The sequence below is a fragment of the Lissotriton vulgaris genome, chromosome 2_1, assembly GCF_964263255.1.
Source record: "Lissotriton vulgaris chromosome 2_1, aLisVul1.2, whole genome shotgun sequence".
Classification (NCBI taxonomy): domain Eukaryota; kingdom Metazoa; phylum Chordata; class Amphibia; order Caudata; family Salamandridae; genus Lissotriton; species Lissotriton vulgaris.
Window position 1 is genome coordinate 1,283,875,114 of NC_141687.1, and position 16,518 is coordinate 1,283,891,631.

Below are 16,518 nucleotides of genomic sequence, written 5' to 3' on the forward strand. Positions count from 1 at the left end.
CTCTGACGGGAATCTGCGCTATCCTTAACCAAAATAAAATAGCATATCACATTGAGCAGTTCTCATATGCTATATCCGTGAACTAAGCCACGGGCCTGAAGAACTGGTAAAAAGGTGGTTGCCTTGAAATAACTTTGCCGCAAATGGTGTCCTAGTATACAAAGGATACAAGTATTCTTTCAAGCTCTGGAATATACAAAATATGTTGGTAGTGGTCTATACCCTGCAGAGTTCACACAACAGAAACTGAAATTGTGCCTTTTCATAGTATATGTTACAATACTCAAAACACATGCTTTCCTTTCTGAAGCCCCCAGCACATAAAGGGCCAAAATCTACCAAAATATCAATGTTGTTTTTAAATCCTTCAGGCGTAATGTGTAGTATAAAATGCAATGTTTGTTTCAACCTTCTCCAAAATTCTTTTGAGAAGAATGTCATTCTCAATGTTGGTTGTTCCTAAAGGTGTATACTAATTCCAGCCATTAGCAAGGCATTGACAGAGAAAGGGGCAGCCTTTAATGGAGAACAAGAGAGACAACATGGTAACCAGTTTGTCATTGTAACACTGGAACAAGTAGTGTACAAAGTAGTGTTTTCATTGTGCACAACACATGTGTATTGGTAGCTTGATATGCCCAGTATCAGAGTACTGCTTCTTATGACAGACCCAGTCTTAGTTTGACAGGGAATAAGGTTGCATGGAAATTTTGCTGCAAAACTACACTAGTTTGAAGAAACAGGACACAGCGAAGCTATGGCAACACAAGGGTAGTGTGGGTATGCTTTGTTTGCAGAGTCACCACCCCGGAGGAAAAATACTGTAGCGGTATGTTAAAGTGAATTCTACACCTGTGTAACAATACGCTCTGAGAAACTGATCATAGAAGCGTTTGGTTTTGGAGGCAGAGGAATGCCTCTGGTTAGAAATGCATTTTATGTTCAGGCTTCACATATCTGTGCTGTCTCTGTCTACATACAGATCAGGTGCCACACGCCTGAGTTATCCCTCAGGTGACACTGCCTCACCACCAAAGGGCAGGAGGCACAACACACTATTTCAGCCATTCACAAATGTATTAAATACATATACAAGCAAGATATGTGTTGAGTTGTTACTTATAAAGTGCATTGAACACCCTAAGGCATCTTGAAGCTGAACCAACAACATCAGAAAACCTTTGAAGATAATCATTAAAGTAGATTAATTTTAGTAGCATCCCTAAACATAGAATGATCCACTATTTTGCACAGGTCAAGACTATGAGCATTCCAAATAGAGAAAGCAACAAAAAAGAAGGGGCGTAACTGTGCCAGGGCATGGTAGGTACAGGCTGGGAAAATGTGAGGTGGCCCCTAGACTCTGGAAGAAAACTCCCTGTGTGTCAGGCTGTGAGTTTACTGAGAAAAAAATTCTATCTTTGAGATGGTTTTTCCTCAGTGCAAAGTTTTCCAAGTGGATACTTTAATAATGGTGCCCGCTCAGCAAGCCAACAGCTGCTCTCACAGCACAGAAATCTCTTCCAGGCATGTGGGAATCTTTAAAATAGGGCAGGTGCTAATGTCCTCCTAATATCCACCTAAGCATGGTGTACAAGGTTATTGTAAGCTGGGCATTTGACATATCAGTCGAGTCTGGTTTTCTTTTTGTGTATCATTATCATCTATGAACAAAGACTGAACTGGTGACTCCAAGAAAATGGTCAGCATGGATGGGCTCTGCCACTCTCGCAACCACAAACATACACGCCTCACTCCCCAACCCTTCTTCCTCTGTGTATAATATATAACACTATTGTCAGGGAAAAGGCAGAGGGGGTGATTTATTAGAGCTTTGAAGTTACAGAAGTTAGAAAAATGGGCAATCTAGGTGGGCTTGGTGGCCCCAAACTGAGACTAATATATTGTAAGCTATGTACCTGTATGGATAGCATCGTGATAGAAGTGCAAAGGCAAACTTGGGGACTAAGGCCATGGTTCTAGGTTATGTACAGTTTGGGTGAAAGTTAGTGCACATTGTAATGTAATGTAATGTAATGTGTCTTGTAAAGCGCACTGCTGCCCTGAGGCGTCGTGGCGCTGTAGACCGCTGGGGAACCCGTCCTGGCTATCCCTGTGAGATGGTCCCTACTGGGTATCTCCAAGGTGAAACCAGGCATCCCCGGTGAATGTGGGAGGCCGTTGTAGAGATGAGGCAAGCTAATGCCCAGAGTTGCCGAGTGTGATCCCTGGTTAGAGTAGGAAAGGGGGTGGTGATGAACAGAGTGTCTGAATTAAGCAGACCACTCTTACCCAGTCCAAAGATCAGGGCATGATCCATCACCGTTATTTATCTCACTGCACCATCCCAGCTCAGAACCTGGCTATATGCAAATCAGTCTGTCCCTGGCCCAGTGCATCATGGGAACAGGGCAGACTAAACTACCAAGCCAATTCTTCACCAGAAAGGAGACAAGCTACCAGGGACCGGTTTCTGGCAAATCAGCCGTCTTCGGCCCGGCTTGCTTGAATCCTGATGGTGCAGTGAGAAAGGGACTCATGTCTGAGTATACCCTGCCACACCTATAGTGGCCAAAAACGATTCAGAAAAGGGGGTGGTGATGAACAGAGTGTCTGAATTAAGCAGACCACTCTTACCCAGTCCAAAGATCAGGGCTTGATCCATCACCGTTATTTATCTCACTGCACCATCCCAGCTCAGAATCTGGCTATATGCAAATCAGTCTGTCCCTGGCCCAGTGCATCATGGGAACAGGGCAGACTAAACTACCAAGCCAATTCTTCACCAGAAAGGAGACAAGCTACCGGGGACCGGTTTCTGGCAATTCAGCCGTCTTCGGCCCGGCTTGCTTGAATCCTGATGGTGCAGTGAGAAAGGGACTCATGTCTGAGTATACCCTGCCACACCTATAGTGGCCAAAAACGATTCAGAAAAGGGGGTGGTGATGAACAGAGTGTCTGAATTAAGCAGACCACTCTTACCCAGTCCAAAGATCAGGGCTTGATCCATCACCGTTATTTATCTCACTGCACCATCCCAGCTCAGAACCTGGCTATATGCAAATCAGTCTGTCCCTGGCCCAGTGCATCATGGGAACAGAGCAGACTAAACTACCAAGCCAATTCTTCACCAGAAAGGAGACAAGCTACCGGCGACCGGTTTCTGGCAATTCAGCCGTCTTCGGCCCGGCTGGCTTGAATCCTGATGGTGCAGTGAGAAAGGGACTCATGTCTGAGTATACCCTGCCACACCTATAGTGGCCAAAAACGATTCTGAAAAGGGGGTGGTGATGAACAGAGTGTCTGAATTAAGCAGACCACTCTTACCCAGTCCAAAGATCAGGGTTTGATCCATCACCGTTATTTATCTCACTGCACCATCCCAGCTCAGAACCTGGCTATATGCAAATCAGTCTGTCCCTGGCCCAGTGCATCATGGGAACAGGGCAGACTAAACTACCAAGCCAATTCTTCACCAGAAAGGAGACAAGCTACCGGGGACCGGTTTCTGGCAATTCCGCCGTCTTCGGCCCGGCTTGCTTGAATCCTGATGGTGCAGTGAGAAAGGGACTCATGTCTGAGTATACCCTGCCACACCTATAGTGGCCAAAAGGGTATACTCAGATGTGAGTCCCTTGCTCATTGCACCATCAGGATTCAAGCAAGCCGGGCCGATGACGGCTGAAATGCCAGAAACCGGTCCCCGGAAGCTTGTTTCCTTCCCAGTATAAGAATTGGCTTGGTAGTTTGGTTTGCCCTGTTCCCATCATGCACGGGGACAGGAACAGACTAATTTGCATGTAGCCAGGTTCTGAGCTGGGATGGTGCAGTGAGCTAAAAATTGGTGATGGATCAAGCCCTGATCTTTGGACTGGGTAAGAGTGGTCTGCTTTATTCAGACACTCTGTTCATCACCACCATCTTTTCTGAATCATTTTGTCCACCATAAGCGTGGAAGGGTATACTCAGATGTGAGTCCCTTGCTCATTGCACCATCAGGATTCAAGCAAGCCGGGCCGATGACGGCTGAAATGCCAGAAACCGGTCCCCGGAAGCTTGTTTCCTTCCTAGTATAAGAATTGGCTTGGTAGTTTGGTTTGCCCTGTTCCCATCATGCACGGGGACAGGAACAGACTAATTTGCATGTAGCCAGGTTCTGAGCTGGGATGGTGCAGTGAGCTAAAAAACGGTGATGGATCAAGCCCTGATCTTTGGACTGGGTAAGAGTGGTCTGCTTAATTCAGACACTCTGTTCATCACCACCCCCTTTTCTGAATCACCCTGGTTAGAGTAGGCACGGAAGCGAGAATTATCGAGTCCGCTGACCCTGGTCCACGACCCTGCCGCGTCGGGAATTGAACCCTGGTCCCGGGCCGTTCTCTGCTTCTGGGTCTGCTGCCTCTAACCAGTGAGCCACACCACTCCACCTAACTACCACTACCCCGGTGTTGGTATTTAATTTGTTACATAATTAACTTCTCCAGATTTCATCACCTCTGATTGAAGCCTAACGAGTGGTATATGTGTTTACCATTCCAATTACTGCATGTTTTGCATTTATATCTTAGCACTTTATCTTGATAGAATTCCTCAGGCTTAGGGTCTAAGAAAAGTCTGACATTAATAAAAGGCAGGGATAGGTTTTGTAAATAGATATTTGCCTATCTCTGTATTGCCATTAATTTAGTCTTGCACCGCTGTAGGGTTGGATTATGTTGTATTATTGTTATATTTATACAGTGCTTCATACTCCTAAAGAGGAATTCCGGATTAGGGGGCACTCAAAACAGATATACTCAATCTCATCTAATATATTCACAATAGTCTATTGATTTCCATATCTCTTCTTAATTGGGTACATTTCATAGTTTCTTTTAAAACTGCACACTGCTGGTGCATTTCCTTCAATTAACTTCTTTAGGGCTGTAAATGACATAAATATATACAAACCGTAAATATAACATTGTACAAAATCTATCACAAGCAAAATACTTAAATATACAGTTAAAAAGTTGGGTCATACCCCTAACCGCAAGTTGTTCTTACTATGTTAATACAAGGGACTAATTTGATTTACACCAATGATGGGAACTATGCACGTGGAGGAATTACTTGAAACACTTTGTATTTTGATTGCTCATCTGTACCTCCCATCTATTCCCCCCCTTTTTTAATGTATTTTAGAAGCAAGAATATGGTATTCGATGGTCAAAATATAAAAAACTCAGACCCTTGTATTATGATAACTATGTGTTAAATATGTAAGTACGTAGCTCGCTAAAAGTGTAATTGACAAAAGGCAGTGGATTATAATGGACCTTAGGTTGTGGATATGACCCAACATTTAACTGTATATTGATATATTTTGCTTGTGATATAAGCCAAATGCTTCAAGTCTAAAATTATCCTAAGAGACTTCCTGGGAGGTTTGCTTTCTCCCAAGTCATACTCTCTGGTACCTTTCCTTCTTATGTACTGACAACTTCAGTCTACAAATAGATATGTAGATATTTGTTACAGATAAAGCCCCCTGGGCCTATGCAGCCTCTTCATTCCACTGCCCGCTGTGCCATCTCTAATCAGTCCAAAGCTGTGTTTTAAGTTTTGTCTTCCTGAGGTCTTTTATAACTCTTTTCCCCCACTCCCACTGGATGACGTTTACATCCATTTAGCACTTTTTCTGCGAAGAAGAAATAACCCTATAGTCTTAGTGTGCAACACTGTGGAATTTGTTTACTTCTGACACTGTATTTTCTTTTGACCGGAGGTATTTCAGTGTCTGTCTTACTTCTCTCTTGTCGCTCATTTAATGTATTTATGCGTAAGATATTTATGTTTGTTTTGCTTTACCTCTGCTGTAAAGTTAGCTACATATTTTGGATTAACCCTTTTGTTTATTTCATTTTGTATTGGCATCATGTCTTCCTATACTCAGAAGCTGTCAAATAAAGTAGCTTAGAATTTTATCAACTCAAACTTTTCTCCCACCACACTTACACCATCAGTATATCTACATATTTAGATGCCTTTCTCTGGTACTATGGACATAGCGAGGAGATATTTAGATGTCTCTTTTATATCTGTTTCCTTCCTCCCTTCTGATCCCTAATGATACCTGTAGGTTATGTAAATATCAAACATGCCTCCTCTTCACCCCTCTCCCTCCAGACTATGCCAATTTACATTCTTGCATTTTCCCTCTTTTTAGTTCTTTTACTCCTCTTCTGCATCTTGATAGCTTTCCTCAGGGCTGTGTCTAACCTTTCTGAATCCCATTGGATAAATGTTCTGTAGAATTGTATTACCTTTTACTCGTGGGAAGCAAAGTGAAATAACATTGATTAACCTGGTGTTTGCTTTCCTGTAGGTCGAGCACATACCGCGACCTGAGGAAGGGTGTCTATGTACCCTACACGCAGGGCAAGTGGGAAGGGGACCTGGGCACAGACCTGGTTTCTATCCCTCATGGCCCCAACGTCACGGTGAGGGCCAACATTGCAGCCATCACTGAATCCGACAAGTTCTTCATCAACGGCTCCAACTGGGAAGGAATTCTGGGACTGGCCTATGCAGAGATCGCCAGGGTGAGTGCTATGGGAGGGTGTTTTAGCATCGACAGCAGTAACTAACGCTCATTCTTTTGGTAGTTTCTGATAAATCTTGCCTCGATTTCTAAATGGTTGCTTTCGTCACTTAAGGGGACAGGGGAGAATGTATTAAGAGGTTTCCTCAGTACCTATTTACAGGAAGCACATCAGATATTGCTGTAGTCATTTTCTCAATGCAAGGTGACTTGGGGTGCATCTTATGACATATGTGAACACAGAAAGAGAACAACACACACTGATGATCATAAAAGAGTGAGTAAAAGACACAAAGGCATTGCACACGGAGACACAGAGAAAGGCATATAGACATGGAGGCCAGGGCCATGTGCATACAGAATGAGAAGGCCTCGCTAAGAATGACAGACAAAGACAGTGCATACAGAGATAGAGACTCATGCAGTCAAACAGAGAAACATGTGCACAGAGATTGACAGACCAATATACATCATAGATGCAGAGAGACCGTGCAGAACAGGTAAAGAAAGGAAGGCAAACCTACCTAAAGCACATCAGTAGTTAGACATTGGCAGAAACACAGGGCAAGACAGGAAAAATAAATATTTGTAGAAAATGATGAGCTGGGGTCAGACAGACATGCGCAATGACAAGTGCAAAGAGTGAAAGCCACTGAAGAAACGCACATAGTACAAGGTAGTACGTGACTATCAGGGACCCAGACATACAGAGGTTATTTATGTTTACAAGGAAGAAAAGAGACAGAAACCTCTGCATTTTGGGGAGAGACTGAGAGATACAGATACTTTACCGTAGCGCAAGGATACAAAGGCACACAGGTAGTCAGATGTACACAAGAGGAGAACCATCCTCTAATAAGAAATTCAACTACCAACAATAAAACACCAAGGGTGAAACTTGCATGCAGCAAGCGATTCTTTGCACCACCTACGAACCACCCAGTGAGTAGTCTGTTTTCTCACATGTGGGAACCCTTTGATGAGGGAGACTGTTCTCCAGAGGGGAGCTTCTTTGTTTGACCTTCTATTCTGGGTGTTTCAACCCTCTGGATAGGATACAGCATTGTTTCTTTATGTTAAAATGTAGAGATGTGTTCTCTGTTGCCTGAGCTCATGGCCTTCCACCTGTCCTTGATTCCTGGCTCCCTCTACCTCTCTCTCGCAGCCAGATGACTCGTTGGAACCATTCTTCGACTCACTAGTGAAACAGACACGGGTTCCCAACATCTTCTCACTGCAGCTGTGCGGGGCTGGCTTCTCGCTCAACCAATCTGAAGTGACGTCCTCTGTCGGGGGAACCATGGTGAGTGTACGTGTGCGAGGGTCTGCGGCATAGAACACCCACTCCATGAAAGGCCTAGGACCCTCACTGCCAGTGTTTAGATGCATTGTTTCAGACTTTGAACCCACAAGGAGTAAGTCACTCTGCTACTTTACTCCCTTCACAGATCATTGGTGGGATCGACAATTCGCTGTACACCGGCAGCATCTGGTACACCCCCATACGGAAAGAGTGGTACTACGAGGTGGTCATTGTCAGGATTGAGATCAACGGGCAGGACCTGAAAATGGACTGCAAAGAGGTGAGAGGCACCTGTTGGTGAGGGCACTGGAGATGGAAGAGCCCACTGGGTTGTTGGTGAAGAGGTTAGGTGTAGCATGGAGCAGGGAATCTTCACCAGTAGGAGAGTTCAGTTAGGACACCATGCTCCACCTGTAAGAGCCCAGGAGAAGGGTATATGCTCCTGCTGGAAGAGTACAGAAGAGGGTGCATTATTCTTTGTGACAGATCCTGATTTTTCTGATGTTTATACAATTGTCCAAAAAGTGCCTGGTGAGGCCTTTAAATATTAGGTTAAACAAAATAAGGCTGTTTGGTGACCTTAACAAAGAGTAACCAAGCAAGGTCAGGCTTATTGGTCATTGAACATAGGAAAGCACCATCTGCTTCACAGAGAATGGAAGGGGAGATTGTTTAGGGCACTAAAGGTAGCCCTCAAGCATGTCATCCACATAATGGAAACCCAAAAAAGCAGAACAGAGGCTTGGGCTGGAAAAATTCTACTGTTCTTGTTAGTGACAATTACTTTCACTGTGACCCCAGCTTTTGTAAATACTTGTTGCCACGGAACAGTTAAATGCACTGGTTCTAGGCAGGAACTCCCTAGTATAGGATAATGGTGAAAATATATCTAGATGTGAGGTCACTGAGACTAAATCTCTGGAGGTGAAGGAGAGATTGTAAAATGAAGGACTTACAATGCAAGTTTCAGAATTCCCAATGCCATATTCAGTATTTATGTTTATTTGATTTTCCGGTAGCAGGTTTCAACCACTGGTATGGTCATGTGGGTCTGTCAGTGGTCATGGATTTGCAGCCACTAGGTTGCACTAGGAATGCTCGCAAACAGGAGTGTGTTTCTTTGTAGGATATGTGGTCAGGAAGGAAGTTGTTCGAGAATCTATGTGTTTGGAAATGTGAGACAAAAATTAGAGTTGTCTCACATTACCATCAGTAGTAGTGTTTCACAGCTGGACCTGTCCCAAAGTTAATGTCACCTCTTCCCAGAGTGCATGTTACTATCTTACTATCCAGTGTGCATTGCAATACCTTCCTGTCCTATGTGTGTTGGTCCCTATTCACTTTAAAAAAAATCACCAGACAGCCAGGACCAGCTGTTCTTGTTTTCTAATGGAAATTTAAGCTATTCATCAAGCTCACACAATTGAAATAGAAGGTGGCAAAATGACAAAAAAGTAGTGAAATTCTGTCATTCTTTTAATGCAAAGCAAACACTCACCTGGTCACTATTAGATCTGGGTTGAATCCATCATCATTCTTCAGCTCAGTTTGCCACCCCAGTTCAGGCCCAGCCATTCTTTTAATGGGAATCTTTTGGCTAAATAGCACCTCAGAGGCTGGCCTAAAGATACTTTCCTGCATTGTAGCATTTTAAGATTCAGATTACGCTGCTTTCATGAGGGCCATATCTCAGCCTATTTTAGGATTTTCAAACCCAAACTGGTACTTGCTTGTATAGCAAATTATCTGTTTACTTTATGTATTAACGTTCGAGGAGAAACCAGTGGTGAGGCAGCAGAAAAGGGCCTTGTGTTGGGCATAATGCCAAAATTGCTTTTTTGGATTCCAATGGGTATTACAGAGCCAGTGATTAGCAGATTAAAAGTAGCTATGCATCCCAGGTAGGGAAAGGCTTTAAAGATCTGTTAACAAATGGATATCTCCATTCAAGTCAGACTCTGACATATTTACATTAGAAACGACTGACCTAATGATAGTGCTAAACTAACTTCAGAATCGATATTTCATCGACAGTTACACAAACCTTTTAATTCTGATATGCCCCTACGAGGAGGAGGGGATTGGAAGTCACCCAAGATGGACGCTCTCTGATTAGCTCAGATCGGCCTACCTGAGAGTGTCCCCTCACAAAACTGGGATTGGGCCGTGGAGATGTGCCAGTGAAGTCGAACGAGTACCACAATTTGATTGGGAGCGATTCAGGAGTGCACAAACGCTTCAGCTCCTCAGTGGTTGGACTTTTCAGCAAATTTGATGGTCCTCAGTACCTGACTCCTGGTCTGTGCATTACTTGACGGTTGAGAGGACATTTCGTTCCACCCAGAGCTGCAGACTTGTATGTCTTGGACACTGTGTGTCCTGCAGAAGGGCGGTGAAGAGAAAGCAGCAGCAACCTGGAGAGAGTGTCATCCAGTTTTTTTGCTAAGGCGCTACTGGAGGAAGGGAAGATGAGGAGAAAGGAGTGAGGGATCTCATTTAATGCCACTGACTGCAAGAGTGTCGGCAATAACACATGTATGCATCCTGACACGATCTTCATAATATATACAGAGGTAATGCCTTGCCTATTACCACACAGGGCCCAGTGGCGTGCTCCCTGAATTTTGACAGAACAATATCGATAAACTTAGCTAAGACATAAAAGGACTAATTCCAGTGCACTACTTTTGTGAACATACTTCAGATTTTGTCACAATTTTGAAGAGTGGTGCTTAGCTGGAGAGCATTTGATGAAGCAAGACTCTAAATAATTTGTGATTTTGCATGACAAGGATACACGAAATGAAGCTGCGTTATGTTATGGGTTTCATGCTTGTACTGTACTGATTGAAGAGGGATAATACTGCACTCATGGCTCCTAAACCTTAGGCAAAGGCAATTGTTGTTTTCGGAGGCCTTATGTAGGACGATTAGGAAAACGTTGACGCAAGCTCAAGATGAATCAACATTGATGGAGATCCTGTTGAGCACTTTACTGGGCGAGCTAACTTTGATTAGCACATTCATTGGTGAGGTGAAAGAAAGTATAGCTGCAACAGCATGGGAGAGTGAAACTTTGCGTACAGACCTTGCAAAGTTTCAAACGCAGTGGACACAATGGACTGCAGGCTCACAGATTGGGAAAAACAACTGGAGACTATAAATAGCGGACCTGAATGGGAGTCCGCAGTTGTACATATCTGTAATAAGATTGTTGACCTAGAGGACAGAAGCAGGTTAAAAACTGAACACATTATGGGTGTCCATGAAGGTTTGAAAAAAAGTAATGCACCGCAGTTCCTGTCAATGCTTTTTCTGGAAGTTCTGAAGTATACATTTCACCCTCACTTGGAATTTCAGAAAGGCTACAGGATTCCACTTGGTTCACCAGAAAAAAATATTTCCCTATGTCCATCATTTCATATTTTGCTCATAATCATCATGCTAGGCAGCTGATTGGGCCTGCAAAACACAATGATCGATGTAAGTATCAAGGACACAAATCCTCTTTGTTGCGGACTTCTCCTTATAAACTTCCACGGAGTGGAGGGCATTTCTGACTCCACGTCTGTGACTCTGGAAGCGAGACGTAAAGCACGGTTTGTTGGAGCCTGCAACTATGCTGATTATGTACAATTGAAAGAACAAGGAGTTTGATGAATCAGAAGATCTAGAGAGGTTCCTTGATACTTTGGAAGAGACTGATATGCTTGTGATCTCAGGAGCAAACTGACTCATGAGAAAACAAACTAGACTAGAAGAACATGAAAATGCACTTAATACTGGATCCATATTTTCAGAGAGTCTCAAACTGGATGCAGTGATGAGAAGATGACCCGGAAAATAACACACCAGTGATTTACGAAAAGACAGAGAAAGTGATAACTCAAGATTCCCCCTAAAAGCATGCTTTGGTTGACACACTGTGGGGAGAATTCAGTCTACAACTTCAAATGAATATTCAAATGAATATTTATTTCATTGTTTATGTCATCTCCTCCTTCCACTCCACCACTCCTTCTTTCTTATGTTATCCATTGCTTATTGGCTTACCTTGTTATGAGAATGCTACTTAATGCAATTCCTTATGGTCTTTGAGTGTATCTCCCGGCAGGGAAGAGATGTACTGAGGCAATAACCCACCTGTTTAAAGTAAGGTGAAAGTAGGATTCAAGAGTGCCAGTTTTTCTATACTAGTGAAAGAAGATAACATACTTTATTTCAGTATATTACAGTAGACCACTGCCTGTTTTGGGCCCTGTCGTTTGTGTACCATATACACTTTTAGATAATACATGCATATTATAATATTGCCCCGATTGTTCTCCAAAACCTCTGCTCTGAGATATTTGTAAGAGAGAATGAGTGATCAATTAGGGTATCTGAAGCTACTTCCAAGTCAATCATCTATCTCCCCCACTATGGCCACTAAGGATTTCTTTTGTGTTTCGCTTAATAACAATGTATTCACAAAGTATATAAAAAGGAAAAAAACATTGACATACTGGTCACAAAACATCCAAATACAGCAGTAATATAAGAAACTCACCTTTACTCCTAAGAAGCTGGCAAGTTAAAGAGGAATTGGGTTGGCAAGGTCAGCCATGCCTGTAATACACACAGTACATGCTCAGTACAACACAGTAATGAAGAGTGGTAAGTTACCTTATTAAAGAGGGTGGGGGTTGGGGGTGGTCCTGCATCTTCATTAATATTTTCCATGCCACATAATTAAAATCTGGAGAGGCCCGAGAGGGTAATATTTTGGGAAACTTACACTAGCCATGGATGGGTACTGGAATATCACGGTTGACCGAATATTTCACACATCATGAAAGCCTGAGTTTGGTAATGGAAAGGACACGGGTGCATTAAAAGGAATTATAGGAAAACTCCCAGATAGTTAATTTGAGACTGTTACCCCCCTCCCCCGTTAGATAGAGGGTTTATACAATTTTATCCTCTGTACAGTGTTCCAGCACGCATGTAGATTACTTTTTGTCGTCTCATGGAATGTTGCAGAGAGTGACCTCTTGTGATATTTTAAATGGCACTATTTCGCATTATAACACATGCAGCTGCATTTAGAAATGGGCTTGGTTTCGCCCCACCCAAAATTTGGAGAATGCCCATGGGCAGACATACTGTGATTACGGAAAATAGTTTATTGCAAAAGATCTTGACTGACTTTGTATCTACCAGTGAATTGTTGTTGTAGTCAACACAAACATTATTGGCAGCAAACAAATCAGCGCTTAGTGGTGAACTGATGCGAGGTGCAGCACTACAAGAGGTGAGACTCAGAAAAAGCTGGAGGCAAAGATCAAAATGCTCACACTTCTGTATAATGCTTACTCCATAGAGGACATTCTGAGAGCTCACAGCCACTTAATATGATCTAAATACTCTTTTTATGCTGGCTAAATATGCACTATTGTGTATCAAATGGAAGCAATATGAACAAGGCGAAAAAGCTATCCCATTGTTAGCTATACAAGTGTGACTGTGGGAAATTAACGCAGCCGTCCCAGAAAGTAGGGGCCAGAATAATACGCACTTTACACACACACTGGATAATGTATGGGAACTTAGGAAATATTTTAGTCAGCTATCCTGCTCCCAACATGCTGACACAGGTCACTTGGAAGACAGTTTTTTTGCCTTTGTTAAAGTATCAAAATTAGCAGACAATTTGCAAGGGGATATACAGGGAGAGATTGGTTTATATGAGATCCAAATAGCTAAAGAGGAAATGGCAACTGGAAAATCACCAGGAGGAATTAGGAATAGTAGCCAACTTAACAGTTGTAGAAATAGCTTTTGATTGCCTAAAATGTGCTTATTTGTTTTGGGTGGTATTCGAATTAGGAATTAATCCAGCATTTATCTGAAGAGTTCAATGGCTGTAGCAGTCACTGAGCACTAGGATCAATTGTAGAGGGTTTCTGTAGAAATGTCTCCAAGTACTATGCGATACCAGTCAGGGATGTCTACGGTCCTCGATGTTGTTTCTTCTGGCATTAGACCCAATGGTTGCAGCTATTAGAATACAACAGTGGAATGCACCTTGACCAGGCCCATAGCAGACCCTCAGAAGCTTTTTCTTATTACAGATAATAGTCTGCTAGCTCTGTCTAACTGCCTTTTATCTGTACCAGACTTATTCATCATTATTTGTCATTTAGCTGAATTTTCTGGTTAAAAAATCAGTTGGTCAAACAGTGCAGTGCTCCCATTCACATTCAACACTGAAAAATGTTACGTAGAAAATTACTCTTTTCCTTAGGCCCTTAAAACATAAAATACCTATGCATAGTTGGTTAACAATAGATTGCATAATATGGCACAAGACAAAATCAAGCATCTTCTGAGTATAGTGACTAGAGTATGGATAGGTGGACTTTCCTTCCTCTTTCTTTTGAAGCAGGACCAGGCCATAAAGAAGACCGTGGCCCCGCATTTCAATTATATATGTTAATACTTGAGACCTTTGCTAAGAGAATTGACTTTTCTATTAAAAGATTCCTTTGGGACAAGGAGAAGCATAGACTTAAAGCAGAAACACTTCGGGCAGTTCCGGCGGCTGGTGGTTTGCCACGGCCTCAAATATACTCATTTTGTTTAGCACAGAGCGTGGTACCTTTACCTCAGATATTTCACGATGAGGGAAGGATGCCCACATGGGTTACTATTGAAAAGATCTTACTCAAGCATTTGACATGTTACTCATAATCTGCGGAGTGATCAAAGTCTCACAAGAAATAGAAAATCTGGTACTGATGTCAATATGATACAGCTGAAAGGCGAGGCATAGACTGCTTAAACTTAAGCCTAACACATATGCTGATGCTCAACTGTGACCAAATGCTATGTTAAGGATAGGCCGGGACACGATCTTCTACATCAGAGACTTAATACTAAATGGTAAATTGTAAACATTTGAGGAAATGCACTCAGAATATCTCATATCGACCAATCAGGAATGAAAATATCTTCAGTTAACTCAATGCCTGAGAAGAGTCCTGGACCCCCAACGATATGTCCCTCAGAAATCCATAATTGAGAATTTGGGGGAAGTGCAGTGGAGTCTTCTCCGATCTGTGTGGCGCTGTAATTGACCCTTTACTCTCTGTGTATGTGGCAAAGCAAATTCTTCAGGTCTGGACTCAAAAGCTAGGCATAAATTACCCACAGAAATATTGGGAAATACTTTTCTGTCACCAGATAGAAGGATTACGTGAGGCAAGGCTTAAACACAGTTCCTGTAAGACCCTTTATGCATAGCATTGGACACCACAGAAATTAATCTAGGTTTAACTTGAGTCCTGACACAAAATGATGGCATTGTGACGAAGAAGGTGGAGATGTTTTGCATATTCTTTGGTCCTATCCCATTGCTGGCATCTTACCGGGCAGCCACACAAAATGAAATAAGAGTCCAGTGTGGAGGAAATATTATTCTAAAAGCCTGTGGTGATGTTATTTGACTTCTCAGATATTGTTGGCCTTACAGCTCAAAGGTGTAGACGGTACACTACAGCTTTATCTGTGGCCACCTTATGGATTTTGCAATACGAGAGATCTAGGAGCTCTCTGGGTAAAGATGGATATTACAGTGATTGTGGCGAATCATGAACAGCTAATATAGAAAGTTTGTGACCAACTATCCATATTTGAGGAAACAAACACAAGAGCAATTCTTACCATATAGACTCTCATAATACTGAGCTCCGTGGCAGAATGCAGACGAAAATAACTGGTCCTATAAGTACCAATGCCCTGTTACATATTTTGTATAATGGGTAGGAGCATCAGATTCAGTCGAGAAGATCCTGGAGCTGACAGTAAGGCCTAATGATGGGAACTTTGCGCTTGATTGGATCAGAGATTGGGTTTATATGCTTTTCCTTTGGTTATGTACATTGACCTGTATAATGTTATTGCAAAAATATTTACTGAAGAATCTTATTTGAAGAGTGTAAAATAGATTGTCATAGTTGGCACGATAAATTTAGAGATGCCCTATAGTGTATCACATATGGATCATATTAATGCTGTTCCTATATTTAGGCTCGGATATAAAGAGACATTTTTTTTTAAAAGCTCTTGAAACATATAAAGGGGTTTTGTAATACATAAATAGTAGACTATTCTCCAGTCACACTGCATGTAAACCCAGCAAACACAGAGAGAGAAAATACAAGAACGAGAAATGGGAATTTCCTTATAATCTTTGACAGCAGCACAATTTTGACAGAATTTTTTGGTCTACTTTTAAGCAACTACTTATCCCTTGTGCGGACAGGTAGGCTAAACTAACACAAGACCAGTATTGTTCAACAATGCGGACTGCACATGAACAAAAAGCATTGTGGATTTGTAGGTGGACGTGATGGCTGGACCAAAGACAAGCTTAATTCCTCCCTGGAGTAAACAATGAGTTTGCTATCAAGATGGAAAACTGACTGTGAACATCCTGCTTCTCGAATATCCCTTGATTGGTCATGTTTTACGTGTAATGCCACAGATCCTGCTCTTCCTATTTAATCTTAAAATGAAACCTTCTTTAATCCTGTTACCTTCTGGTAAGAACGCTTTCCTGGGTTACAACCGAGTATTTGTGGAGCGGAGC

At 42.4% G+C, this 16,518-nt stretch overlaps 1 protein-coding gene across 1 annotated transcript in view; it reads left to right on the top strand.

Moving 5' to 3' along the window:
* The window catches only part of BACE1 (beta-secretase 1), a 134,840-nt gene that overhangs the window by 46,343 nt on the left and 71,979 nt on the right, over window positions 1–16,518 (top strand). The window contains exons 3-5 of the mRNA XM_086957032.1: window positions 6,368–6,584; window positions 7,749–7,886; window positions 8,032–8,166. Of these exons, the coding sequence (XP_086813158.1) occupies window positions 6,368–6,584; window positions 7,749–7,886; window positions 8,032–8,166 (490 nt within the window). The remainder of the gene's footprint in view (window positions 1–6,367; window positions 6,585–7,748; window positions 7,887–8,031; window positions 8,167–16,518) is intronic.